Here is a 27,028-nt window from a genome sequence, read left to right on the forward strand (position 1 = left end):
TTCCTTTTATTACCTTACTTTCTTTTCCTTTCTTTCTTTGTGAGGACACTGCTCATCTTTAGTTTGGGGGTAAGTTTTGCAATGTTCCAATAATTGCATATGTTATCTTCATGTTATGGATGTCCCCAGTTACTTAATTTTCTTCAGCTTTCTTTTGTGGCTGTATAGTTTAGAGTTGCTGTCCAGTTTTAGAGTAGCTGTTTTGGGTAGATGTTTTGTGTAGTTAATCTGGCTTTTCATGAAATTTGGATGGTTGTTAAGGAATGTGAATGTCAGTGCCTCTTACTCTGGTTTTGTTGGAAATCTTAGCACAATTCTGCTATAATGATCTGATGTCTGCATTTACTCATGTTTGTGATGCCATATTATTGATGCACCAAGTGATGTTTCAAGCTCTAGAGAACCTGGGGAAAGCTGGATCAATGTGAGAGTTTTTAGGATTTTAGAATTGGTTAAATGAGAACTTCAAGACTTACACATTAGGGATCCCCATTTGGCTGTTTCCAAGAACTTTGTGCATTGTGAATATTGATTGAGGTTTGACCCCTTCCCTTCCCCAAAAGAATAATGTTCCGCTGATTTGGGTTGCCTAGTAACCAGGAATATGCATGTAACCCATGTGTATTTTTGACGTCAACAGTGGCCTGAAATATGAGCATAAAAAAATAAAAAAAATTAAAAAAAAAATGAAAAATGAGAGAAAGAAAGAAAAAGAGAATAATGTTCCGCTGTTTTGGGCAACCTAGTAACCAGGAATATGCATGTAACCCATGTGTATTTTTTACGTCAACAGTGGCCCGGAATATGAGCATACAAGGCACTCTTGTTTGTGATCTTGTTGAGTAACCGGGTATCTTCATCACAAATGAGCGATATTCGCGTAAAAAGGCAAGATGACAAAAAAAAAAAAAAAAAAGGTTCATAAAGACAAGCAACAAGTTTTTGTCACCCCCAAACTTAAGACATTGCTTGACCTCGAGCAATAAAGACAAATGAAAACAACAACTAACTACTAATGAAAGCATAAGGAAATCAAAAGAAAAGAAAAGCAAATAACCTGGCTTAATCATGCAATAGGATGAGTGTTAGACAGAAGTTGCCTCTCAATCTTTTTCTAAATTTTCAGATCCAACACGTCTTGCCAATAAAACTTAGATGTCATACTTTACTCATCAGGATGCTCTCAAGTGTGTGTGGCCAAGAACTTGTTTCATACTCTTTTGAGTATTTGACCCCCAAACTTATTCTTTATGAACCTTTTTTTTTTTTTTTTTTTTTTTTGTCATCTTGCCTTTTTACGCGAATATCGCTCATTTGTGATGAAGATACCCGGTTACTCAACAAGATCACAAACAAGAGTGCCTTGTATGCTCATATTCCGGGCCACTGTTGACGTAAAAAATACACATGGGTTACATGCATATTCCTGGTTACTAGGTTGCCCAAAACAGCGGAACATTATTCTCTTTTTCTTTCTTTCTCTCATTTTTCATTTTTTTTTAATTTTTTTTATTTTTTTATGCTCATATTTCAGGCCACTGTTGACGTCAAAAATACACATGGGTTACATGCATATTCCTGGTTACTAGGCAACCCAAATCAGCGGAACATTATTCTTTTGGGGAAGGGAAGGGGTCAAACCTCAATCAATATTCACAATGCACAAAGTTCTTGGAAACAGCCAAATGGGGATCCCTAATGTGTAAGTCTTGAAGTTCTCATTTAACCAATTCTAAAATCCTAAAAACTCTCACATTGATCCAGCTTTCCCCAGGTTCTCTAGAGCTTGAAACATCACTTGGTGCATCAATAATATGGCATCACAAACATGAGTAAATGCAGACATCAGATCATTATAGCAGAATTGTGCTAAGATTTCCAACAAAACCAGAGTAAGAGGCACTGACATTCACATTCCTTAACAACCATCCAAATTTCATGAAAAGCCAGATTAACTACACAAAACATCTACCCAAAACAGCTACTCTAAAACTGGACAGCAACTCTAAACTATACAGCCACAAAAGAAAGCTGAAGAAAATTAAGTAACTGGGGACATCCATAACATGAAGATAACATATGCAATTATTGGAACATTGCAAAACTTACCCCCAAACTAAAGATGAGCAGTGTCCTCACAGCGAAAGAAAGGAAAAGAAAGTAAGGTAATAAAAGGAAAACACAGTAAAAGAAGAGAGAGAACAGAACTTCCCTGAACAAGCTAGGCCTCATCATCATCATCGAAGGAATGGAACTCATCATCAGCAGCTGCAGCAGCTTCAGCTTCATCCTCCTCATCTATATTAGGAATGTAGTTCCCATCTTGGCCCCAAGGATTAGCGAAGAGGTGGTTGGGAAAAGCTGGGAAAGATTGGAACCGGGTGCTATTCATCCTTAAGTTAGACTCAAGGGCGCGATCACGGGCAGCCACATAACGCATATAATCAAGGAAGAGGTCACGAGAAATTTGATGTTCCAACATCATTTGAAATTGGGTGGCTTCTACTTAACTGAGGCGCTGTTCCAATTGAGTGTAACTAGAAGATGGATCACCGAGAGGTAGAGGAAGTGGGAGGAATGGCTGATGCAAGCAGCAGGAGGTGGTGCACTGGAAGGGGGAGCTGAACTAGGTGTAAGCATGCGAGTGATACTGAAGTGTGTAATGGCACCTTTGTTAAGTGTATGGACATCAGAAGCCTGCACATCAACATGGTTAGCCAAACATAAAGCAGTAATTAAACATGGAAAAGCTAAACTACCACCCTGCCTAGCAGCACAAGCACAAATGGCCTCATGAATGCGATGACCCACATTAACCCGACGCCCCTCCAAAATAGAGTGGAGGAGCAAAGCTCTATCCACTGAAACAGTCTGGCTATGCGTGGAGGGCATCAAGTGGGTCTGTAAGAAATGGTACCAAATTTTGGCTGCTGGTTGCAAGGTGTGGCGGGCAATAGTTAATGCACCTTGGGTGGATGATGACCACTCCGTGCCGGGAGAACACACAGCCGGGAGAATGTTATGCAAGGCAATTGGGTCTGCCGAAGCAAGATAGGCATTGTGCTCATCCTCCACATTGTCCAATGCATAATAGGCATTAATGGATGGTCCATCTATAGGTATGTGCATCCCCCTAACATATACCTGGTCCTGAGATGGGGCAGTTAGATTGGCATAAAATTCGTGGACTAGGGAAGGGATGTAGGCACCAGGATGGGTGCAAAATTGTTCCCAATGATGCCCAGCTATAATGGATGGGATGAATGGAAAGGCTTGTGCTTCATTGGGTTTTAATTTGAACCCCTTCTCCGGAAGAAATTTCTTGGTGGAGATGGATGTGAAGCGGTTCTCAGCTATGGGAGAGCCAAAATAAGAGGGACCCATGGAAGCACTAGAACTAGGGTCGGTTCTGCTCTTCTTCTTAGGGGCCATTTCGAATGGAATGCACAAGGTTGGCCCCTAACAACCAAAATTGAATTCAAACAAAAACACTATCAAACTAAACATAAAAAAAAAAAAAAAAAAAAGAAACAGTAGAAGATAAAAAACAACTAATCACACAAACACTAAAACAGACCATATCTAAAATAGACCATATCTAACAAAAACAGAAACACCATACAAGTAGAAAACAACAAAAAACAAACAAATAACAAACAATTAACTACAACTAATCAGACAAATAGCAAGAACAAACAAATAACAAAAACAGAGGAGATGAGCATAGGGTAGTGATGACCCATAAATTCTGTGTTGGTGTGTGCGAGTGATGGTATCTCCAAAACAGCACCTAAAACAAATGAAAAACTTTGCATATACCCTAACGAAAACAGACACCAAGACAGTTTAAGAGCAAACACATAAACCATAAACCAAAAGTGAACATTCGATAATAACAGCAGCCAATCGAAATTTCACAAATATGGAATGAAAGAAAGGAAATGGGAGAACACTTAGCTGATGTGGTGTAGGGAAGATGGAAGGTCGAAATACCACAAAAACATGCCCGAAACCCAGTACAGCACCGGTAGTCCTCTGAGAAGTGATTCGATGATGGAATGGGGGGAAAAGTTAGGGTTTTTGTGAAAGATGGGCTATCGGTGAAGAAGAAGGTTGCTTTGGTGGGTGAATGTAGGTAAATGGAGGTGTGAAAGTCTTTGAGAAGCAGAAAATGGAAGAGGAGAGGAGAGTGAGTTGCAGTGGAGAAGAGAAGATGGTGCCGTGAAGGTCGAAGAAGGGAGCTGAGTGTTTTTGGATTTCGGTTTGAAACGAGAAGGTTAATGGGTTGGGGTGGGTATTGGTTCAGAATCGGTTCGAATCAGTATTGGTTCAGAATGGTTTAATAGAAGTTTTGAAGTGTAATTGTGATGGGTTGGTTGGGTTTAAGGTTAAACCGGGTCAAGTGAGTGGTTTTATCGTTGTTGTGGTGTTGCGGCAGCTTTGCTATAACAACGAACACAGAATGTAATTTTCAACAGAGATTGTAATGTGTCAACAGAACATGTAAGACCCGTAGCTGAGGATCAAAACTTTGTATTAGCATTGTGGCCACATCGCTACAACAAAGATAGTGAAATTTGCTGGATATTGAAACATGCTCTGTTCAGCAGTTTGATTTAATGATAAGTTTGGCAAAACACCCAAGCACTCTCTGTTTGTTCCCCACACTCCCTGCACATCAAAGACACCTGTCAGCAAATTATCTGTCAGTTTTTTTTTTTTTTTTTTTTTCTTTTTTCTTTTTCATCACACATTATGAACTACCCATGACTTTATTAAACACCTAATGAACTACTAGCACACAATTAAACTAAAAATAATGAAATCTAAGTGACCTCCCTTCTTTTTAAGCCTCTTGAAGGATGATTGAAGATTTGTCCCGCTCTAATGGTGCTCCCCAATAATGCTTGATTCTCTGCCCATTGACTAGAAATTTCCTTTTAGATATGCCCTCTTGCAACTCCACTGCTCCATGTGGAAATACTGTCACTATTGTAAAAGGACCTGACCACCTTGATTTCAGCTTTCCTGGAAATAGTTTGAGTCTGGAGTTGAACAGCAGAACTTGCTGACCTGGTTCAAATACCCTCTGCAAGATTTTCTTCTCATGCCATTTCTTCACTTTCTCCTTGTAGAGTTTGGCATTCTCATATGCTTGGAGCCTGAACTCATCAAGTTGATGGAGTTGTAGCATTCTCTTCTCACCAGCCAAAGTAGATTCAAAATTGAATTTCTTAATTGCCCAGTATGCCTTATGCTCTAGTTCCAATGGTAGATGGCAAGCCTTTCCAAACACAAGTTGATATGGTGACATTCCAAAAGGTGTTTTGTAGGCAGTCCGGTAGGCCCAAAGGGAGTCATCTAACCTTACGGACCAATCCTTCCTTGTTGGGCATACTGTTTTCTCCAAAATCAACTTGATTTGTCTATTAGAAACTTCAGCTTGCCCATTTGTTTGGGGATGATAGCTTGAGGCAACCTTATGACGAACTCCATATTTAGACAATAGAGCTCCAAGATATTTGTTGCAAAAATGTGAACCTTCATCACTGATTATGGCTCTTGGAGTACCAAATCTAGTTAAGATATTCTTTCTCATGAAGTCAATAACCACCTTGGCATCATTAGTTGAACAAGCAGCAGCCTCCACCCACTTGGATACATAGTCCACTGCTACTAAAATGTAAAGATTGCCGTATGAAGGAATAAAAGGCCCCATGAAATCAATTCCCCAAACATCAAACAATTCTACTTCCAAGATATTGGTTAAGGGCATTTCATTCCTTTTGGAGATGTTTCCCACTCTTTGACATCTATCACATTTTTTGAATGAATTGATAGGCATCTTTGAACATACTTGGCCAATAAAACCCCGATTGCAAGACCTTTTCTGCTGTCCTATCTCCTTGAAAATGTCCACCATATGGGGAGTCATGGCATTGCCTCAACACATCCTCTGCTTCTACCTCAGGGATACAACGCCTCAATATTTGATCTGCACATAGCTTGAATAAGAATGGTTCATCCCAGAAATACCTTTTAACCTCATGTAAAAATTTCTTCCTTTGTTGAGTGGGCATCATAGGGGGTAGAAGTCCGCTGGCTAAATAATTAGCAAAATCAGCATACCAAGGTGTTTGTGAGAGGGAAACAGCAAAGAGTTGTTCATCAGGGAAGACTTCTTTAATTTCAAATTCAGCTGCTTGGTTTGGATTTTCCAACCTAGACAGATGGTCAGCCACTTGATTCTCAGTCCCCTTCCTATCTTTTATCTCCAAATTGAACTCTTGAAGCAATAAGATCCATCTAATCAGCCTTGGTTTAGCATCCTTCTTGTGTATCAAATATTTGATGGCTGAATGATCTGTGAACACAATGACCTTTGCCCCCACTAGATAAGCTCTAAATTTGTCAAATGCAAACACAACTGCCAAGAGTTCTTTTTCAAAGGTGTGGTGTAATTCAGTTGTGCTCCTGATAGGGTCCGACTAGCATAATAGATTGAATGGAATACCTTATTCTTACGCTGTCCCAAAACTGCTCCTACAGCCCAATCACTAGCATCACACATGACCTCAAAGGGTATAGACCAATCCGGTGCCACAATGATGGGTGTAGAGATTAGCTTCTTCTTCAACTCTAAAAATCTTTGTCATACATGCTTCATTAAAACTGAACTGACTTTCTTTTTCAAGCAGGCTACACAATGGTTTAGATATTTGTGAAAAATCTTTTATGAACCTTCTATAAAACCCAGCATGTCCAAGAAAACTTCTAATCCCTTTCACACTTGATGGTGGTGGTAATTTTTCTATAATGGCAACCTTGGCTTTATCCACTTCTAGACCCTGTTTGGAAACCTTGTGTCCAAGAACAATCCCTTCTCTAACCATAAAATGGCATTTTTCCCAGTTGAGGACTAAATTGGTTTCTTCACATCTCTGTAGAACTTTTGCCAAGTGAGTGAGACATTCAACATATGTTTCTCCAAAAACTGAAAAATCATCCATAAACACCTCTACAAATTGTTCCACCATATCAGTGAAAATGGCCATCATACATCTTTGGAAAGTGGCTGGGGCATTACATAGACCAAAAGGCATTCTTCTAAAGGCAAAGGTACCATATGGGCAAGTGAAAGTGGTCTTATGTTGATCTCCAGGAGCAATGGCTATTTGATTGTAACCTGAGTATCCATCTAAGAAGCAATAATACTCTTTTCCAGCCAATCTATCAAGCATTTGATCAATGAAGGGTAGAGGGAAATGATCTTTCCTTGTAGCCTTGTTGAGCTTCCTATAGTCCATACATATTCTCCACCCACTCACTATCCTTGTAGGTATCAGCTCCTTATTATCATTCTCCACAACTGTCATTCCTCCTTTCTTTGGGACACATTGTACTGGACTCACCCACTTGCTGTCTAAAATTGGATACACCACCCCAGCATCTAACCATTTAATGATTTCCTTTTTGACCACTTCCTTCATAATTGGATTCAGCCTCCTTTGATGCTCCATAGAATTATTACAGCAGTCTTCCAGCAGAATTTTGTGCATGGAAATTGATGGGCTGATTCCCTTGATATCTGATATGATCCATCCTAATGCTTTGCTGTATTTCTTCAGCACTTTAATTAACATATCTTCTTGCTCTGCTGTTAGCACTGCTGAAATGATAACTGGAAGTGTCTTTCCTTCACCCAAATAGGCATACCTAAGGTGTCCTGGAAGAGGCTTCAATTCTAACACAGGAGGCTCTTCAATTGATGGCTTAGGAGATTGAGTTGCATGCTCAGATAATACAAGAGGATCAAATCCACTCTTTCTTAATGTCTCAGCTGGTCTTGCATCTAACCATTTAATGTAGCTACCTGCTTCATCACCCACTTGTGAAATTTCAGATGTTAATGAAAGCTCTAATGGATCTGTACTGCCCTTTGTCTCAACTTCTTCTAAAACCAGCTCCTCAATGATATCTACCATTGAGCATTGCTCTATCTCATCTGGAGATTTCATTGCCTGGAGAACATTGAAAATGACTTGCTCTCCATTTACCCTCATAGTTAATTCTCCTTTATGCACATCAATCAAAGTCTTTCCGGTGGCCAAGAAGGGTCTTCCAAGAATGATGGGCACATCTCTCTCGACTTCAAAATCAAGAACAATGAAATCAGCGGGGAAGATGAACTTATCAACTCTTACCAAGACATCTTCAATTTTTCCTTCGGGATGAGCTAAGGATCTATCGGCCACTGAAGTGTTACTTGTAGTTGGCCTTGCTTCTCCCACACCTAGCTTCTTGAAGATTGACATTGGCATAAGGTTAATGCTAGCTCCAAGGTCACAAAGGGCTCTCCCAATATAATTTTCTCCAATAGCACAAGGAATGGTGAAACTTCCAGGATCCTTTAATTTTTGAGGAAGCTTGTTCAGCAAGAAGGCACTACTCTCTTGTGTCATGGCTACTGTTTCAAACTCTCCAAATCTCTTTTTTTTAGAAAGGATGTCTTTCATGAATTTCACATAATTTGGCATTTGTTCAAGTGCTTCTACCAATGGTATATTGATGTGGAGCTCCTTCAAAACATCCAAGAATTTCTTGAACTGATGGTTTTGTTGCTGCCTTTGAAATCTTTGAGGAAAGGGGGGTGGTTTATAAGGCACTTTTTCTGGAAAACCCTGTTGCAATGGAGCTGTAGCTGGTGGTTCAGCACTTTGGTTTTCAAAATCAGATTGGTCCTTTTGAACAGCCACTGGATCTTCCTTTTCCCCTTCTTCTTGGACAGGAATAGGCTCCTTCGGTTGATTGGACTTAAAATGAGGTGGCTCTAGAGGTTTCCCACTCCGTAATGAAATAACCTTGCAATGCTCTTTGCCTTCACGCCTAGGATTTTCAGTATCACTTGGCAATGATCCTTGAGGTCTGTTGCTTAAAGCATTAGCTAGCTGCCCAACTTGATTCTCCAAATTTCTCAATGAAGCTGCTTGGCTCTGAATAATTGCATCATTCTTTGCCATGTATTCTTTCAATAGAAGCTCAATTGATGAAGAAGGTTCCATAGGCTGAGTCTTCACTTGCTGTTGAGCACTTGGAAGCTGATAAGGTCTAGTTGGGATAGATGATGGGCCTACATTTTGTCCTTGACCATTCCAAGAGAAGTTAGGGTGTTGCCTCCAACCAGGATTATAAGTGTTGGAATATGGGTTATTAGCTTTGCTGAAATTACCAACATAGTGGGCTGATTCTGGGTTAGATGGACAACTATCAAAGACATGCTCCCCACCACAATATGTACAAGAGACTGCTGGATTTTGTTGAGGTTGTACAGCTGCAGCCAAGTTTACAGATTTTAGCACACTAGTTAGGGATGATACTTGTGCAGTTAAGGCTGTGACTGCATCCAACTCATAAATTATTGCCACCCTCTTACTTGCAGCAGCTCTTTCAGCTGGCCATTGGTAATTGTTGTTGGCCATCCTCTCCAAAATCTCATAAGCCTCATTGTAAGACTTTGCCAATATAGCCCCATTTGCTGATGCATCCACTATGGACCTAGTTTGTCCACTTAAACCATTGTAGAAAGTCTCCATCTGAATCCAATGAGGAATGCCATGATGAGGACATTTACGCAAGAGCTCCTTAAATCTTTCCCATGCCTCATATAAAGACTCACTGTCCAACTGTTGAAAACCAGTTATGTCATTTCTGAGCTTGGCATTCTTTGTTGGAGGGAAGTACTTCATCAAGAACTTCTCTACCAAGTCATTCCATGTAGCTACTGATTGGGGAGGTAAGGAGTTCAACCACGCTCTTGCTCTATCCCGCAATGAATAAGGGAATAGCTTCAATCTCAAAGCCTCTTCAGTTGCTCCAGGTATCTTAAAAGAGTCACTTACTTCCATGAAGAGTCTAAGATGGAGATGAGGATCTTCTGTTGGCAGCCCACTGAATTGTCCCACAGTTTGAAGCATTTGGAACTTCACCGACTTAAGTTCAAAATGTAGTGCTTGAATATCTAGCCGTACTATGCTTGGATTCAGCTCATGCAACATAGGGACAGCATATGCTCTGATGGCTCTATCTCTATCATCACCCTCAGCTGCCATATTATTCTCATTATTATTCAATCCATTTCTCACTGCTTCAGCCATTGTTGGAACTGTTGCTAGGCCTCGCTGCTCTCTTCTAGCTCGAAATGTCCTTTCTATTTCGATGTCAAAGGGTGCCAACTCTTGATCAGGCAGCGTGTTCATACAAGGGTAAAAGCACCTGAGAATAAAAGGAAACTAATATCAAAGTAAAGAAATTTCAGTAGATAACTAAAACTTACTTCTACACTAATTATTAAAGACAAAATTCCCCGGCAACGGCGCCAAAAACTTGTTGCTTGTATCTCAAGATATTACGCAAGTATACGTATCACAATCAAGTAATAAATGATAAGTAAAGTATCGATCCCACGGAGAATTATATCCTGAACTTTCAATGTAAAAGTAAAATTGATTTAAATGAAATTAACAAGGTTGATTGGTGATTAACTAACTAAATAACCAAATGACAGGTAAAGAAAACTAAGGAACTAAAATGTAGATTAAGCAATGGAAGAAACTTAATGAGTGACAAGTGTGTTAGGAATCAAGTTTCCCTTCCCCTGAATTTTATAACACAAATACTAAGCAATACTACAACCCCAGGATAAATCAAGAACTTGGAATGAATGGCAATATGGTATTTTCCAATACACATAAGCTAGCATCCTAAATCAACATCTGCATATTCCTATGAAGACTTGAATTAAGGATGCAATTTAAACCCAATCCAATCAATGGTAATGTGAGGTAATTGGGTATTCCTACCCAACCTACTAATTCACACAACCTAATTAAAGATTATGTTAACTCACACAATTCAACAAACACCTAGACTCCATTAATTTTCCAATTAATGAAATCATAACATTCATTCAAGAAAGATCATTCAAGAACTGAAATTAGTCAATATAACATGCTGAATTCATTAACAATAAAGTGGATTGCAATAAAACTAAAGAACACATGATTAGTTACATATCAAAATTCAGGTTTAGGTACTACTATCATCCCAACACAGCTAAGATTTAGCCCATAACAGAATTCAAATGCATAAAACCAAGTATAGTTGACATGAGACTAGAAAGTAAGAAGATAGAGTTATAAAAACAAGAATAAACTAAAGCTTCAATGCTTCCACACGAGCTCCAGCCTTCTTCTCCAGCAAATCAACAACTCCAGCAACTCCTTGCTTCCACAAGAGCTCCAGCATTGGTTCTATCTTCCCTCCTCTCAGCCGAGTCTCTATTCCCAACCTTAGCCGAATGTGTGTGTCAATCTCTTTTCTCTTTGCCTCTCTTCTCTTTCTTCCATAAATGTCTTCAATCATTAGGTTAGATTCTGGCCATAGGATTAGAACTTTCCTCCTGAGATCAAGGGCTGAAAACCATCATGTATTTACAAGAATTTTGTCCACTTAAGTTAGCCCTTTTTGGTCAATTCCATTTGAATTGGATCTGAGAATATTCTGCTCCGTTGTTGTAGCAATGCAGCAACAACTCTACAACAAAGTTAGTGGACAAGTTCTTCTATTATGAATCTTCACCTACATGTTCAAGAGAAAGAGAAACAGTCAAATTCATCCAAAAAAAAAGGGAAATTCATGTAATGGTGACAATAATGAACTAAACAAAATGCAACATGTTAAGACTAAATAAAACAACACCTAATGAATACTATTACTAAAACAAAGACAAAATACTCCTAAATCAAGCCATCTCAAGTATAAAAGTTATCAATCTTAACTTTATTTCATAGAGTTATCAATGACCAGAAATAAAAAAAGACCAATTTTGGTTAAAATTGAAAAAAAAAAGGGAAAAAATGTTGGGAGTATTATTTTTTTTTTTTTGTTGGAGGAGAGGATGTTACAGGCACACTACTACTCAACTGATGGGATGGATCCATCGAGGCATTCCTCTTGGCACTGAGTTGGACTTTCCTTTTATTGTTAGTTACTTTGTATTTGATGTTTTGTACTTAGAAGTTATATATTGAATGTTATGTACTTAAGTAGTTAAGTTTATAGTGTACTTCTTGGACAACTCTACATTGATGTTATGTACATTGAATGACATAGCTACATTGACTTTTTCAGCAAAATGCATGTGCAAGTGTGTTCTTTATACTTTAATTAGCTTAAATGTAGAGTCTCACCTTAAAATACTCCCTAAAACCTCTCGAAACTTGATGTCGAAACTTGCACGAAAAATTCCCAAGTTTCCCACCTAGGTTTCCCATTTCCACCTGGTCGAAACTCGAGAGTTGCCCTCAAATTTTTTTTCTATGCTGGTTATAGATCTTGGGTTTGTTACAGTTATCATTATTGTTGTACCCATAAAACAAAATTCCATCGAAACTTGCGAAATTTCCACCGAAATTTCCCATTTTGGAAAATGCGAAACGAAACTCATGAGGACCAAAAAAAAGTCCTCAGTTTCGATCGAAACTGTCGAAATTTCGTCGAAACTTGTCGAAACCTGTCGAAACTTGGTTCAACCCAGTTGGACCAGCTGGTTCATGAGGAAAAAAATTCCCAAATTTCGTGGGAAACTTGGGAAATTTTGTGGGAAACTTGGAGAATTTCGTGGAAACCTAGGAAATTTCGTGGAAACCTAGGAAATTTTGTGGAAACTTGGGAAATTTTCCTGTAAATTTTGTAGCTTTCCCAAATTTTCAATTTTTCTTGTTTATTTCATGTTTTCCCAAATACCACGACATATACCCCCTCCATTAGGACTTCCCTATCCAAAGTGCGTATTCCTTCAGGTTGGTTATCTTAAGCATATTGATGACTAGACTCATCAAGTTACAGTTGTCAATGAACTTGACAACCATAGGCATAAAATGTCATGGGATGTCTATGTTCGTTGGTTGAAGAAGAGGGCGTTATAGGCATAGTACTACTCAACTCACAGGATGAATCCACTCTTAACACTAAGTTGTATTTTCCTTTTATTGTCAACTATTTTGAAGTTAGAAATTATATATTGAATGTTATGTGCTTAAGTAGTTAAGTTTATAATGTACTTTTTGGACAACTCTACATTGATGTTATGTACATTGAATGACATATCTACATTGATTTTCTTAGCAAAATACAACAAATGTATTCTTTATACTCTAATTAGCTTAAATACAGGATCCCACCCCAAAATACTCTCTAAAACCTTTCGAAACTTGTACGGAAAAGTCCTCAGTTTCCTCGAAATTTCCCAAGTTTCCACCTAAGTTTCCCATTTTCACCCGGTCGAAACTTGAGTTTCCCTCGAATTTTTTACCATGGTTGTACCTGCTCATTTTTTTCCCTTCAAAGTGTGCTTCAAATTTCCAAAATGAAGGATAAAACCCAGAATTTTCTCCCAGCTCTCTCTCGCTAGGTTCAAAGCTGAGTTTCAGTTCACTGGCCAAAATTCAATTTTTGATGTTTCAATTAAATCCCAACTTTTGAAAAATTAGTTTACAATACTTCCCCAAGCACTCGTTGGATCATCATATACATCAAACACATTTTTAGTTCAATGAAACCACCCAATGAAAACAGTTCCCAACTGTTTTGATAGAATGATAGTTCTTCTTCACATGCGTAGGTTATATATTCAATTTTGTACTCCGATCAACTATTTATACTGATTGAATATAGTGTTTGAATTTACATTAATACATTTGTTGTTTTTCTAGTATTCTTAAAATCTAATGGATAGTTTTTCTTCACAGCCTTCTTTCACTAAATGCTGCATTCACATCTCAGGTGTATATACGTGATCAACCATTCCAGCCCTGCCAATTCTTTGCATTTGGTCGTCCTTGTCCAAACATCTGTCACAAGGAGACACAAGCAAAAATTCATTGTCAGGAAAAAAGTGAAGATGTAATGACAGATGGAGCAGATGCTATTGATGTGAGGTGCAATAGGTGCCATCATTGGTTATACAAGAAAACTATTGCAGATGTGGTGGAAGCCCTGATTGGAGCATTCCTAGTTGATAGTGGCTTCAAAGCTGCAATTTTATTTCTTAGATGGATTGGAATAGAAGTGGACTTTGAAGATTCACAGGTTTCTAAAATATGCATGGCAAGCCAGGGTTACCGGACGCTAGATGATTCTCTGGATATTGCTGCCCTTGAAAATTCCTTAGGATACCAATTTCAGCAAAAAGGTCTTCTATTACAGGCATTTATGCACCCGTCTTATAAGCATCCTTTAGGCGGATGCTATCAGGTATGCACTTTTCTTCATTTCTAGAAGTGGATAGGGTCAGGTTTTTTCTTGTGAATTATTTGAATGCATTCTGGAAAGAATTTTACCTTAACATATTCACTAACACTCCTGCTACCTTGCCAGCGACTCGAGTTTCTTGGAGATGCTGTCTTGGACTATTTAATAACATGTTATCTATATTCAGTTTATCCAAAGCTAAAACCCGGGCAGTTGACTGATTTGAGGTCAATGTATGTAAACAATAATTCCTTTGCCCACATAGCTGTTTGTCAATCATTTCACAAGTATCTTATGTTCAACTCAGATAGCCTCTCTGAGGCAATCAAAATGTTTGTGACCTTTGTTCAAACACTTGCTTCTGGGAAACACATAAATGAAGAGCCTAAATGTCCCAAGGTATTTCCTCGCATATCTGGACTCTGCACATGTTGTGCTTTAGCTTAATTGGGAATTTCTATTTTTTAATTATTGGACTTATTTAATTTATGAAATTCCCCTATTTGATTTGCATATCTAGATTCTACATGTGGTCTACCTTTAATCTTAATGCATTAATATTGGGAGTTTCTACTTTTTTACTCATCAAACTTGTTTAATTTCTTATCCCATGAAATTCCTTGTACTATTTATTTGTTCTAAATTTCTAATTAATATACACCGGTAAAGGACAACATATATATAATATAAGGAATAATTTCTCAAGCATAAAAAGAAGAAACGATTTGACATGTCCCTTGTACATGGTATGTCCTTTATGCAGAAGAAGTAAAATAAACTCTTAACCAAAATAATGGTCGATGGCTTCTAGATTAGATTCTGACCAGTAAGGGGAAAGCTTTGGCAGTGGGAACCTAATCGTGTCGCTAACCAATCAAAAATAAAATCCTATACTAATCTAGCACGCAGAAAGTACGGGGTCGAACTATGGGGAACTAAAAGGCTAAGTCACTAAGTTGAATTCAACAAAACTAAATTTAAACTAAATCTACTAATTAATGCAAAAACGTTAACTATGAATATGTGAAGATCTTTGGGATTTCGAATCCCCAATCCTTTTCCCTAACCGATATAACTCTACACTTCAACGTAAATTAGGGATGGTCTTCCTAGATATGCCCTATCTTCGCAAGACTATTGTCTTTCGCGGAAGCTTGGCACGCTTAGTTTGCTGAGCTATAGAACATCTTTGGCCAAACTCAAACACAATCAACTAGAAGATATAGAACAATCAAATTAATGAAATAAGCATGGTTCATCTACATCCCAAAGAAAAGGAACTAGTTACTCATTATCACAAAGTTCATAAGAAAAATAAAGATGAAACATAGGGAGAGAGAGAGAGAGTTGTGGTCTTCTTCTTCAGCAATGAGAGATGAGAGCCGCATTCGCCGTCTTCTCCCCTTCTCTGTGGTTGGCTTCTCTTTTATGTCTCCCGCACACAATGAATCCCCTCTCTTTACCCGTCGATTTGACCTTTATTCATTCGGATTTTGGAAAAACTCAAAACTAGAAAGTTGTAGATATTTTCAATATCATTCCATAGCATCTTGAATCACCGCAATCCAAGCTCATACGAGAGAGATATGCCCAAAATACTGAAGGTAGGTCTGTTTACCCGATTTTCAGATTTATTACCAATCTTGTTCCTTAGACCTCCACCTGTTTCCAATTTGGCTAAGATGTCACTTTTCATGATTTCTTGGGCAGCAAGATTGAATGCCATGATTTAAAATCCACCAATATCTAAAATATTTGTTAACTTTACTCCATATTATCTCTAATAACCAAAATCACCTTATTCCTGAAAAATACACAAAAATACTCAATTAGCTCTCTTTAATTAAATAAGTATGGGGAATTAAATCAAATAAATAATGGTAAATGCATGCTTATCAAATACCCCCACACTTGAGTGTTTGCTAGTCCTCGAGCAAAATGAAACAATAAAAGTAATACAAAAAATAAATAAAGAAAAACTTAACTCACTTTTGTAGGAATCACGGTTGCACTTAGCATGTGCAACAAGCCTTTAAACCCCTAGGTTACCCTAGTGGACGAGTTGTGTCTTGTGAGTGTTTGCAGAGAATATACACACAAAATTCTTAAGTGCTCTTCTAATTATTCTGGCAATAGTAAGAGTAAAAAGACAGAGTCTAAGACAAAGACACTCCATTAAAGATTGATGGGAATATAAGCACCCTCACACTTAAGCTCTTTACACCCTCTCTTGAGTCCAGCTCTAGGCAAACAATTCAATCAAGAAGTCTCCTCTTATCTTCAGTCTACCAGTTCACCCTCAGATAAGACTAAGCTAGGTACCAAATAATACCAACAACTCAAGATCTAAGCAATATTGACCTTCTTAGACATTTCACCTTTATAAGCACATTAATTCACTTATTTCTTTAATGCTCACAGTTCTAGTCCGTGCAATGTCTTGCCTCTTAAACTTTCTAGATGGCCTATATAACGAGTGTTGGGTCAACCGCTCTCAAGCCAAATGGCCTTAAGGGACTAGGTGTAGAATACCCCTCGAATTTACTTACTCAAGCCAACTAGGCTACAGGCCAAGATTGGACCAAAGACACCCCAACTGTTTGACGCGAGGCACGATGTTGGTGACACCAAGACCCGGTTACTAAGAAAGAGGTCTAACCTTTAAACTTCTGCATATTTTTTTTCTTTCACATTATACTTCAATTCACTTCACATTTAAATAGTCTAAAATCGGTCTCAACTTGTCACCATAAGCACAAGGTAATACAAGACAACTAGATGGTCAGACCTTTCGGACTCCCTGGAGTTTCTATTTTCCGATTCAACCTCAATCTCAAAATGTAAAACCCATTACTATTCTCTCAAGAGGGTGTTCATTACATCAGATGGGATTTCTAAAACACTTAAACTCTCATTTTGTATCTAAGCAAGGAATTAAAACATTTATCTTACCAAAGCCAAAAAAAATAAAAATTGGGCACTTTTCATCTTTGTGACAATGCTCTACCAACTATCAACAAGTCTTACTCGAGTTGACACCCCCCCCCCCACACACTTAAATTATGCAATGACCGCAGTGCATGCAAGATATATAAAAAAAACATGATAGAAGCAAATAGAGGAAAGAGTGTACCCGATGTTTGAAATCGTGATAGAGCATGCAACAGTAAAACCGAACAACAAACAAATAAAAGAGAAGAAAAAGAACAAGAAATAACATCTAAACAAATGGGTTGCCTCCCATAAAGCGCTAAGTTTAAAGTCTTCAGCCAGACTCAGTGAGAGACTCATGAAGAGTCTTGAGGCAAGTCTTCTAGGTCCAACTCCTCAATAAGTTGGCCATCAGCAAGGCCATCAATATAGGGCTTTAGTCGTTGGCCATTAACCTTAAAGGTTTGCCCATTTAGTGGGTTATGGATCTCTATCGCACCATGGGGAAATACTTGAACAATCACATAAGGACCATCCCATCGAGATCGAAGCTTACCAGGAAATAAGCTCAATTTAGAATTAAACAACCACACTCGCTGATTAGGCACAAAGGACTTCCGAGTAATATGTTTATCATGAAAAGCTTTGGCTCGGTCCTTATAAAAGCGCAAATTATCATAAGCATCATTACGCAATTCTTCTAATTCAGATAATTGAAGACGGCGAATAGAACTAGCGTCAAACATATCAAAATTAAATGTCTTAATCGCCCAAAATGCCTTATGCTCTAACTCAACAGGAAGATGACAAGCTTTACCGAAGACTAAACGGTATGGTGACATACCAATAGGAGTTTTATAAGCAGTCCGATAAGCCCATAATGCATCCTCTAATCTAACAGACCAGTCTTTGCGGTCAGGTCTAACGGTCTTTTCTAAGATGCGCTTGATCTCACGATTAAAAACCTCCACTTGACCAAATGTCTGAGGATGGTAAGGAGTGGCAACCTTATGGGTAATGGACTATTTCTTCAGCAAAGATCCAACCCGCCAATGACGGAAGTGACTACCGCTGTCACTAATAATAGCTCTAAGAAAGCCAAAGCGGCTAAAAATAGGCTCTGGATGAAGGACATCACTACCTTATGATCATTGGTTCTAGTAGCTTTAGCTTCTACCCATTTAGAGACATAGTCAACTGCTACAAGTATGTATTCATGACCAAATGATTTAGGAAAAGGTCCCATAAAATCAATACCCCATACATCAAAAACTTAAACAACAACAATGGGGCTAAGGGGCATCATGTTTTTACGGGAAATATTGCCAACCTGTTGGCATCTAAAACATGCTCTACAAAAAGAATGGGCATCTTTAAACAATGTAGGCCAAAAAAAACCACTCTGCAGCACCTTTGCTGTGGTCTTATTACCACTAAAGTGTCCCCCACAGGCGACAGTATGACAAAAGGATAAAATACTCTGAATCTCACTATTAGGGACACAACGACAAATGACTTGGTCTAAACAATAACGAAAGAGCTCAGGATCTTCCCAGTAATAGTACTTAAGTGAGGAGAAGAAGCGATCTTTAGTAGCCTTATCCCAATCAAAAGGAATCCTCCCCGTAACAAAATAATTAACAATATGAGCATACCAAGGCGTAGATGTAGAGGATATAGCTAATAATTGCTCATCAAGAAATGTCTCACTAATCAACTTAGAGGGGATAGAATCAAGAGGAATCCGAGATAAATGATCTGCTACAACATTCTCTGAGCCTTTCTTATCTCTAATCTCTTGGTCAAACTCTTGAAGGAGTAGAATCCAACGGATGAGCCTAGGCTTGGCATTAGGCTTAGAGAGAAGGTGCCGAAGAGCTGTATGATCTGAATAGATAATCACCTTTGAGCCCAAAAGATATGAACGAAACTTATCAAAAGCAAAAACCACTGCTAGTAATTCCTTCTCAGTAGTTGTATAATGCATCTGAGCATCTGAGAGGGTCTTACTAGCATAGTAAAGAACAACTAGCTTCCCATCTACCTTTTGACCCAAAATAGCACCAAGAGCAAAATCAGATGCATCACACATAATCTCAAAAGGGCGATACCAATCAGGTGATTTCAAAATAGGTGCTTTAGACAATAAATCTCGAAGGGTATGGAAAGCATGAAGGCATTTCTCATCAAAGGTAAAAGGGGCATCCTTTGCAAGTAAATTGCATAAGGGTCTAGAAATCAAGCTGAAGTTCTTAATGAAACGCCTATAGAATCCAGCATGGCCTAAGAACGATCGGACTTACTTAACAGAAGTGGGAGGTGGTAGTTTGGCAATAACCTCAACCTTAACCGGATCAACCTCAATACCACGTGCAGACACTATGTGTCCAAGGACAATTCCTTCTTGAACCATAAAATGGCTCTTCTCCCAACTTAAAACAAGGTTGGTCTCCACACATCTTTTAAGAACATGTGATAACCGGTTGAGACACTCGTCAAAGGAAAATCCAAAGACGAAGAAATCATCCATGAAAACCTCTAAGGATTGGCCAACCATATAAGAAAAGATGGTCATCATACACCTTTGAAAGGTGGCTGGAGCATTACATAATCCAAAAGGCATGCGTCTAAATGCAAATGTACCAAAGGGCAAGTGAAGGTTGTTTTCTCTTGGTCAATAAGCAAATGGGAACTTGGTTGTAACCAGAGTAACCATCGAGTAAACAATAGTGGCTTTGCCCGACTAGTCTCTCTAGAATCTGATCAATAAATGGCAAGGGGAAGTGATCCTTTTTGGTGACTGTGTTCAACTTTCGGTAATCGATGCAGACACGCCAACCTGTAGTGGTACGAGTTGGGACAAGATCACCAATGTCATTTGGAACCACAGTAATGCCGGATTTCTTAGGGACAACCTGGGTAAGACTGACCCATTCACTATCAGAGATTGGGTAAATAATTCCGGCATTTAACCACTTAATCACCTCATTTTTCACCACCTCTCTCATGTTAGGATTCAGAGGGGCTGAGGATCCCTACGGGGTTTCGCTACATCCTCACAATATATCCTATGCATACATATGGAAGGGTCTATGCCCTTAAGATCAGCTAAGGACCAGCCAATGGCTGAGTTGAATTCAAAAATCACTCCTAGAAGGTGGTCTTTTTGCCTAGGTGATAAATCAGAAGAAATAATGACAGGCAATGTTTCATTTTCCCCTAAGAATGCATACTTTAGATTGGAAGGGAGAGGTTTAAGTTCCAACTTAGGGGGAGATATGAGGGATGAGGGTTGGGGAGATGCAGCTAATGGAGGTAGAGGTTCAAATCTATTTGTAAATGGTGGCTGCTCTAAAGGAGTGGAAGAGTCCAACAATGTGTTGACTTCCTCAATATTCAGGTCAGATTCTCTAGATGTCAAGTAATGTTATAGGGGATCATCAATAATCATGTTTGGAGTATAATCCGCCACTACCTCATCAATAAGGTTATTTGCAAAGCACTCTTCATCTCTATTTGGGCTTAAGGATGCATTGAAGATGTTGACTCTAAGTTTCTTATTTCCAAATGATATATCCATGACACCCGATCTACAATTGATGCAAGCATTCGCAGTGGCTAAAAAGGGTCGTCCAAGAATGACTGGTGGTAACTTATTGGTAGTTGGATTATCCATATCTAGGATCAAAAAATCTACAGGAAAATATAGATCATCAACCTTTACCAAAACGTTTTCAAGTAGCACGGTCTGCTAATTGTAGTATCACATCAGTGGATTTCAAATCTCCTAGGCCAAACTTATCATAAACTGAACCGGGTAAAATATTCACACAGGCTCCCAAATCAAGCAATGCTTTGCTTATGGATAGATCTCCAATGACACATAAATTAAAGGTGTACCTGGATCTTTAACTTTAGGGGGTACTTGGTTGGAAATTATAGAGCTAACTTGTTTAGTTAGGTGCACAGTTTTAAGAGTCTGAGTTCTCAACTTACGCTTTTGGGTGCATAGATCTTTTAAGAATTTAGCATAAGCTGGGACTTGCTTGATAGCATCCAATAGTAGGAGATTGATATGAATTTGTTGGAATAAATCAATCATTTCTTGCATCTTAGCATTCTTTCTAGGATCTGGAATTGAGGACTCAAGAGCTTTAAGGAAGGGGGCTTTGGGAGTGTAAGATTTAGGAGTAGGACCATCTACAATCGGAATGTGCAACCCCTTACGAGGAAATTGATGGGTAATACTCATAGGTGGTGTCTCTTTACTAAGCTTGTGTGCATCATCACCAATCTCATGGGTCAAATCAACCTCTTCTCGACTCTCAAGATCGATGGGCAATGGCTTAGGAATGGACAAAGGTGAATAATATTCCTTCCCACTACGTGTCACAACAAAAACTGGTTGGACTTGTTCTTTCCCAGACCCAATTTGATGATTAGGGTTACCTATTGGTTGACTAGGTAATTGGCTAGCCTCCCTCCTACTAATGGCATCAACTAGTTGACCAAGTTGGGTTTCTAATTTGTTAATAGACTGAGAATGAGAATGTAACAATTGAATATTTTGCTCTAGTCCACTAAGTGCCTTTAGTACCTTATCTTCAAATGATGAATTCTGTAAAGGTTGCAGAGCTGATGGTTGCTCATTCCTATAGGCATTTTGTTGCATATTAGATGGAGGTGGCCTATAAGGTATTTGATAAGAGGGATTGGGCATTGGTTTTTTCCATGAAAAATTAGGGTGGTCTCTCCATCCTAGATTGTAGGTAGTGGAAAATGGGTCATTGCTCAGTTTAGAAACTCTTTGGGCCAAATGTGCATGCTCTTGAACTAATTCAGGGTGTTGAATAGCCAAATAGCAATCAGTGACATTGTGGGAAAGGCTGGAACATAAAGCACATGCTTCAGTCTGATTAGGTGGAGAGAGACTTGTATGAGATGGATATGGGGTTTATTGTCCTAATGACAAGAGATAGTCAAATTTCTTAGATAGCAAATCAACCTTAGTTTCATTTCAACAGTAGGATTGATCTCATAGAGACCACTCCTCGTTGGATGCCCAATGGGTGGAATCTCAGTCCTAGTTGCTGAAGCATGGTATTGGGAATTTTCACTAAGGGTCTCAAAAAGTTCTCATGCCTCTTTCTCATTCTTGTGCATAAAAGTCCCACCACAAGAAGAATCAACCATTTGCCTATGTCGGTCTCCAAGCCCATCATAAAAGCATTGAACCAATTGCCATTTAGGAATACCATGGTGGGGGCACTTTCGAAGTAATTCTTTTAGTCTTTCCCATGCCTCATGAAATTGCTCTCCTTCTTATTGGGAGAAACTTGTTATTGCTTTCCTAATGCTATTGGTATGACCAATGGGGAAGAACTTTTTAAGGAACTCCTATTGCATTTCTGCCCAAGTGGAAATTTTAACATTGTCCAAAAAATGAAGCCAATGCTTAGCTTTATCTTTAAGGGAGAATGGGAAAAGAAGTAACCTTAAAGCATCAACTGAGAGGTTTTGAATTTTAATCGTGGAGGACACCTCTAAAAACTCATCTAAGTGCTTATAAGGCTCTTCATTGGCAAGTCCGTAAATAGATGGTAGCATTTGAATCACACTAGATTTGATCTCATATTGAGCTGCCTCTATGTTAGGCAACTTAATACAAGAAACCAGAGTATATATCGTAGGAATGAAATGCTCACTCAAAGGCCTCATTGGAGGCTCATGGTTTCCCATGGTTCTTGGCCTTCTAAGGTTGGCCAAGGTCTCTTCTAACTCTAAGTCAAGTGGGGTCAACTCAGGGTTTAGGGATCGACGACCATGCATACACACGGAAAACAAACTAAATAAATAAAATTAGAAGAAAATAACTACAGGAAAAGAGAGAGTTTAGGACGTACCTGAAGCGCAATCCACGTGATCTTTCGAACAAAAGTTTCACATGTGGGATCTGAGGGATGGGGATTTAAAAAAAAATAACCTAAACAACCCAATATAATGTAAAAACTACAATTGAAATGTCCTAAATACAATTATATCTAAGAAATAAAAGATAACAACCTAAACTAATTATCGAATCGCTACTCTTGCAGTTACCTACAAAACAAAAGAAAAAGAGATTAGTTAAATAATCAAAGAAAAAAAATTAGAAATTAAAAACTCTAAAATTACTCTAAAAATTATGTCTAATTGAAAAAAAATCAATCCTAGCAACCGTGCTTTGGTTCCCCGGCAACGGTGCTAAAATTTGATCATGTCGCTAACCAATCAAAAACAAAATCCTATACTAATCTAGCACGCAGAAAGTATGGGGTCGAACTATGGGGAACTAAAAGGCTAAGTCACTAAGATTGAATTCAACAAAACTAAATTTAAACTAAATCTACTAATTAATGCAAAAACGTTAACTATGAATATGTGAAGATCTTTGGGATTTCGAATCCCCAATCCTTTTCCCTAACCGATATAACTCTACACTTCAACGTAAATTAGGGATGGTCTTCCTAGATATGCCCTATCTTCGCAAGACTATTGTCTTTCGCGGAAGCTTGGCACGCTTAGTTTGCTGAGCTATAGAACATCTTTGGCCAAACTCAAACACAATCAACTAGAAGATATAGAACAATCAAATTAATGAAATAAGCATGGTTCATCTACATCCCAAAGAAAAGGAACTAGTTACTCATTATCACAAAGTTCATAAGAAAAATAAAGATGAAACATAGGGAGAGAGAGAGAGAGTTGTGGTCTTCTTCTTCAGCAATGAGAGATGAGAGCCGCATTCGCCGTCTTCTCCCCTTCTCTGTGGTTGGCTTCTCTTTTATGTCTCCCGCACACAATGAATCCCCTCTCTTTACCCGTCGATTTGACCTTTATTCATTCGGATTTTGGAAAAACTCAAAACTAGAAAGTTGTAGATATTTTCAATATCATTCCATAGCATCTTGAATCACCGCAATCCAAGCTCATACGAGAGAGATATGCCCAAAATACTGAAGGTAGGTCTGTTTACCCGATTTTCAGATTTATTACCAATCTTGTTCCTTAGACCTCCACCTGTTTCCAATTTGGCTAAGATGTCACTTTTCATGATTTCTTGGGCAGCAAGATTGAATGCCATGATTTAAAATCCATCAATATCTAAAATATTTGCCAACTTTACTCCATATTATCTCTAATAACCAAAATCACCTTATTCCTGAAAAATACACAAAAATACTCAATTAGCTCTCTTTAATTAAATAAGTATGGGAAATTAAATCAAATAAATAATGGTAAATGCATGCTTATCAAAACCTCATGAGTTCCTTGGAGAGCTTGAGGAGTCAATTAAGAAAGATTCAGAAACATTTGTTTATTACAGAAAATAAATTGGCTTGTTTTCCTATTATGGATACTGGATAGGAGAGTATGCCTTCCTTGATAGGATTCTCCTCCCCCCACCCCTAACCCCCTTTCTTTTGGGGGGTTCTAGGTGAATGCATGTAGCATAACTTTCTCTATAATAAGAACACCTACTTATCAATCTATAAATATATATATATATATATATATATATATATATATATATATAGAGAGAGAGAGAGAGAGAGAGAGAGAGAGAGAGGATGTTTAACGAAGAAACTGTGATGCAGCCAAGAAAAGACAAAGTGGGAAGGGCTGATCAATTCCTTGACTTGGTCTTGAGATGACCTTGTCCAGCAATATCCAGTTCTGGAATATTAAAGTGGCATTAGCATGTTAGTAAATTTACTTTTTTGTGTTATTTCAGTTTATCGATTCTGTTTGTAAGTTAGGAATAGTTTTTATTTTGTTATTGTCCAATATTGGAATGTTCATTGTTCAGGATGCTGATCCCTACCCTATATCAAGGGACCCCAGTTGCTGAAAGAGAACTTTCAGTTAATGAATTGTTTTATTAGTCATTGTAGTACAAGTTTCCGTAGAATCACAGCATTGATGGCAGTATCTGTCTGTTGGTTGTCATTGTTGTCAACACAGTGCACGTGTTCATTGTTTGTCAAATACAATGCATCCTACTGAAGTGTTGACAAAGCTCCTAGGGGCTTTTTGAACATTTAAGAGTGATTTGGTGGTGATATAGGAATATCCGAGCCTGTGTAGCAACATGAGACCCTTCATTACAGGTTATTACTCTGTTTAGAAGCCTTTTGCGACCGTAGGGGAAGGGGATATGCCATCAGAATTGTGATTGATTAGATTCACAAAGTGAGTGTGTATGAGGGCATTTTGGGAATCCAAATGGCATCTTTGGAGGGAATTGGAAACGGAATACTGTTGCTCTTCAATTCAATGTTCTAGTGCATTTGGATTCATGCCATTTTGACATTGAACAGAGGTGATATTGCAGCTTCTGCATGGTAGCACTGAAAAGAAGCTAAACAGTTTTTGGATGATTGGGAAGTATTCTGGAACTTCTTGCATTTGTGTATGTGGAGTGATAGGTCTCCTCATCATGGTATGCTGCGGCAAACCACACTAGAAAACATGTATTGAAAATTTAATGGCCTAAATTTTGCGTGCTGTGTGGTATGTTGAGAGAACAGAGGAAATGGTGCTTTCTCATTCACTAGAGTAGACAGTTGATCAAATCAGAGGATTATCATCCCTCAGATAAGTATCAACTCCAGTGTATCCTAGATCCGCAGTTGACAGAATTGAGGGCTAATGGACAGTTTTTGCATATATAACACATGCCACTAGGGGTGCATGGATTGGTGTGGTGTTGAATTTAAACATATTCAACTCTATGTTGAGTTTGTATGCAATTGAACAGTGAGATTAGGCATAGCAGCTCTTAGAAGCAGAGTTTGAGACCCTGGTTGAGTGTGCTATGTCAGGGTTGTCAGACTCTGTGTAGTGTGGCATGAGTACATCTTAGAGGGTTATATCAGTGACTGTGTTGTGAATCAGGGACATCAACAGGTGAACTTGTTGAAGCAACTCATATGCAACTCTCAGTACCTCTTTCTGATTGGTTTGTTTGGAAACTTTTTCAGTAGTTTTCTATCATCATTGTCTGAATCCTAAACATGCTGTGTACCCAATTTTGTCACATAAACAGTACAGCAATGGTGCATGCACTAAATCCATTAGGTTTCCTGGGATTTTGTCCACTAATCCACCTTACCATAACCTCCCCTTTCAGGTAAAACCACACTCAGATTTGAGAGTATTCTGCCACAAAGCCTTGCACTCCAATTCTGAGTTCCTTGTCCATTCTTTTTTGTCTAATCTTTGACCATCAAGATTCTATTGTTTTCTATTAGTAGACCTTATCTAGTGTAAACCAATAATTCCAATCCATCCATTCCTTTTCTGCCCAGATCATCAGGCCCTGAGTCTGTATTTAGCATTACAGTTTCCCTAGTGCCACCTACTTAGTAAGAAATTATTTTCACTTCAGTAAAGGGTATGGTAAGTTTTCAACAACATAATGGGGATCCTGGACACTTTGGTCATCAGAGGAGTGATGAATTCAAGTATATAGAAGGATGGTTCTAAACTTAAGAATTCTTCAGTGGGGGAGAGAATGGTATTTCTTAAGCGAGGAAATATTGATATCAATTTGTTGTGTTTACTTGGTGGGACCGTAGGGTAGGGTAGGTTGGTTATGTTCTTCACATAAATCTAGCCGATGTTGGCATGTCTTTTGGTCAGAATTGTTTTTTTTACAGAGACGTGGGAGCTTGAAGTAGTCTTTCTGCTTTTATGCTTTTCTTTGTGCCTTTGGTCCTGTACCCTTGATGATTGTTGTCCTTGA

General features: G+C 38.5%; 1 protein-coding gene and 2 non-coding genes across 5 annotated transcripts in view; all 3 read left to right on the plus strand.

The window, feature by feature from the left end:
* Positions 1-27,028, plus strand: part of LOC149025334 (RNAse THREE-like protein 1) — a 143,148-nt gene that overhangs the window by 108,345 nt on the left and 7,775 nt on the right. For 2 of the 3 annotated variants that reach the window (XM_089145564.1, XM_089145565.1), the window contains exons 20-21: positions 13,843-14,313; positions 14,437-14,709. In XM_089145564.1, coding sequence (XP_089001690.1) covers positions 13,843-14,313; positions 14,437-14,709 — 744 coding nt within the window. The remainder of the gene's footprint in view (positions 1-13,842; positions 14,314-14,436; positions 14,710-27,028) is intronic. The other variant, XM_089145566.1, reaches the window with a different exon arrangement.
* Positions 9,610-9,716, plus strand: LOC149025335 (small nucleolar RNA R71). Its single transcript, XR_016171861.1, has one exon. It is a non-coding gene; the product is annotated as a small nucleolar RNA R71 (small nucleolar RNA).
* LOC149025336 (small nucleolar RNA R71) lies at positions 22,493-22,599 on the plus strand. The gene has a single exon (XR_016171887.1). It is a non-coding gene; the product is annotated as a small nucleolar RNA R71 (small nucleolar RNA).

Source organism: Hakea prostrata, chromosome 2 (assembly GCF_041222555.1).
Source record: "Hakea prostrata isolate BN-2017 chromosome 2, UWA_Hpros_2, whole genome shotgun sequence".
Classification (NCBI taxonomy): domain Eukaryota; kingdom Viridiplantae; phylum Streptophyta; class Magnoliopsida; order Proteales; family Proteaceae; genus Hakea; species Hakea prostrata.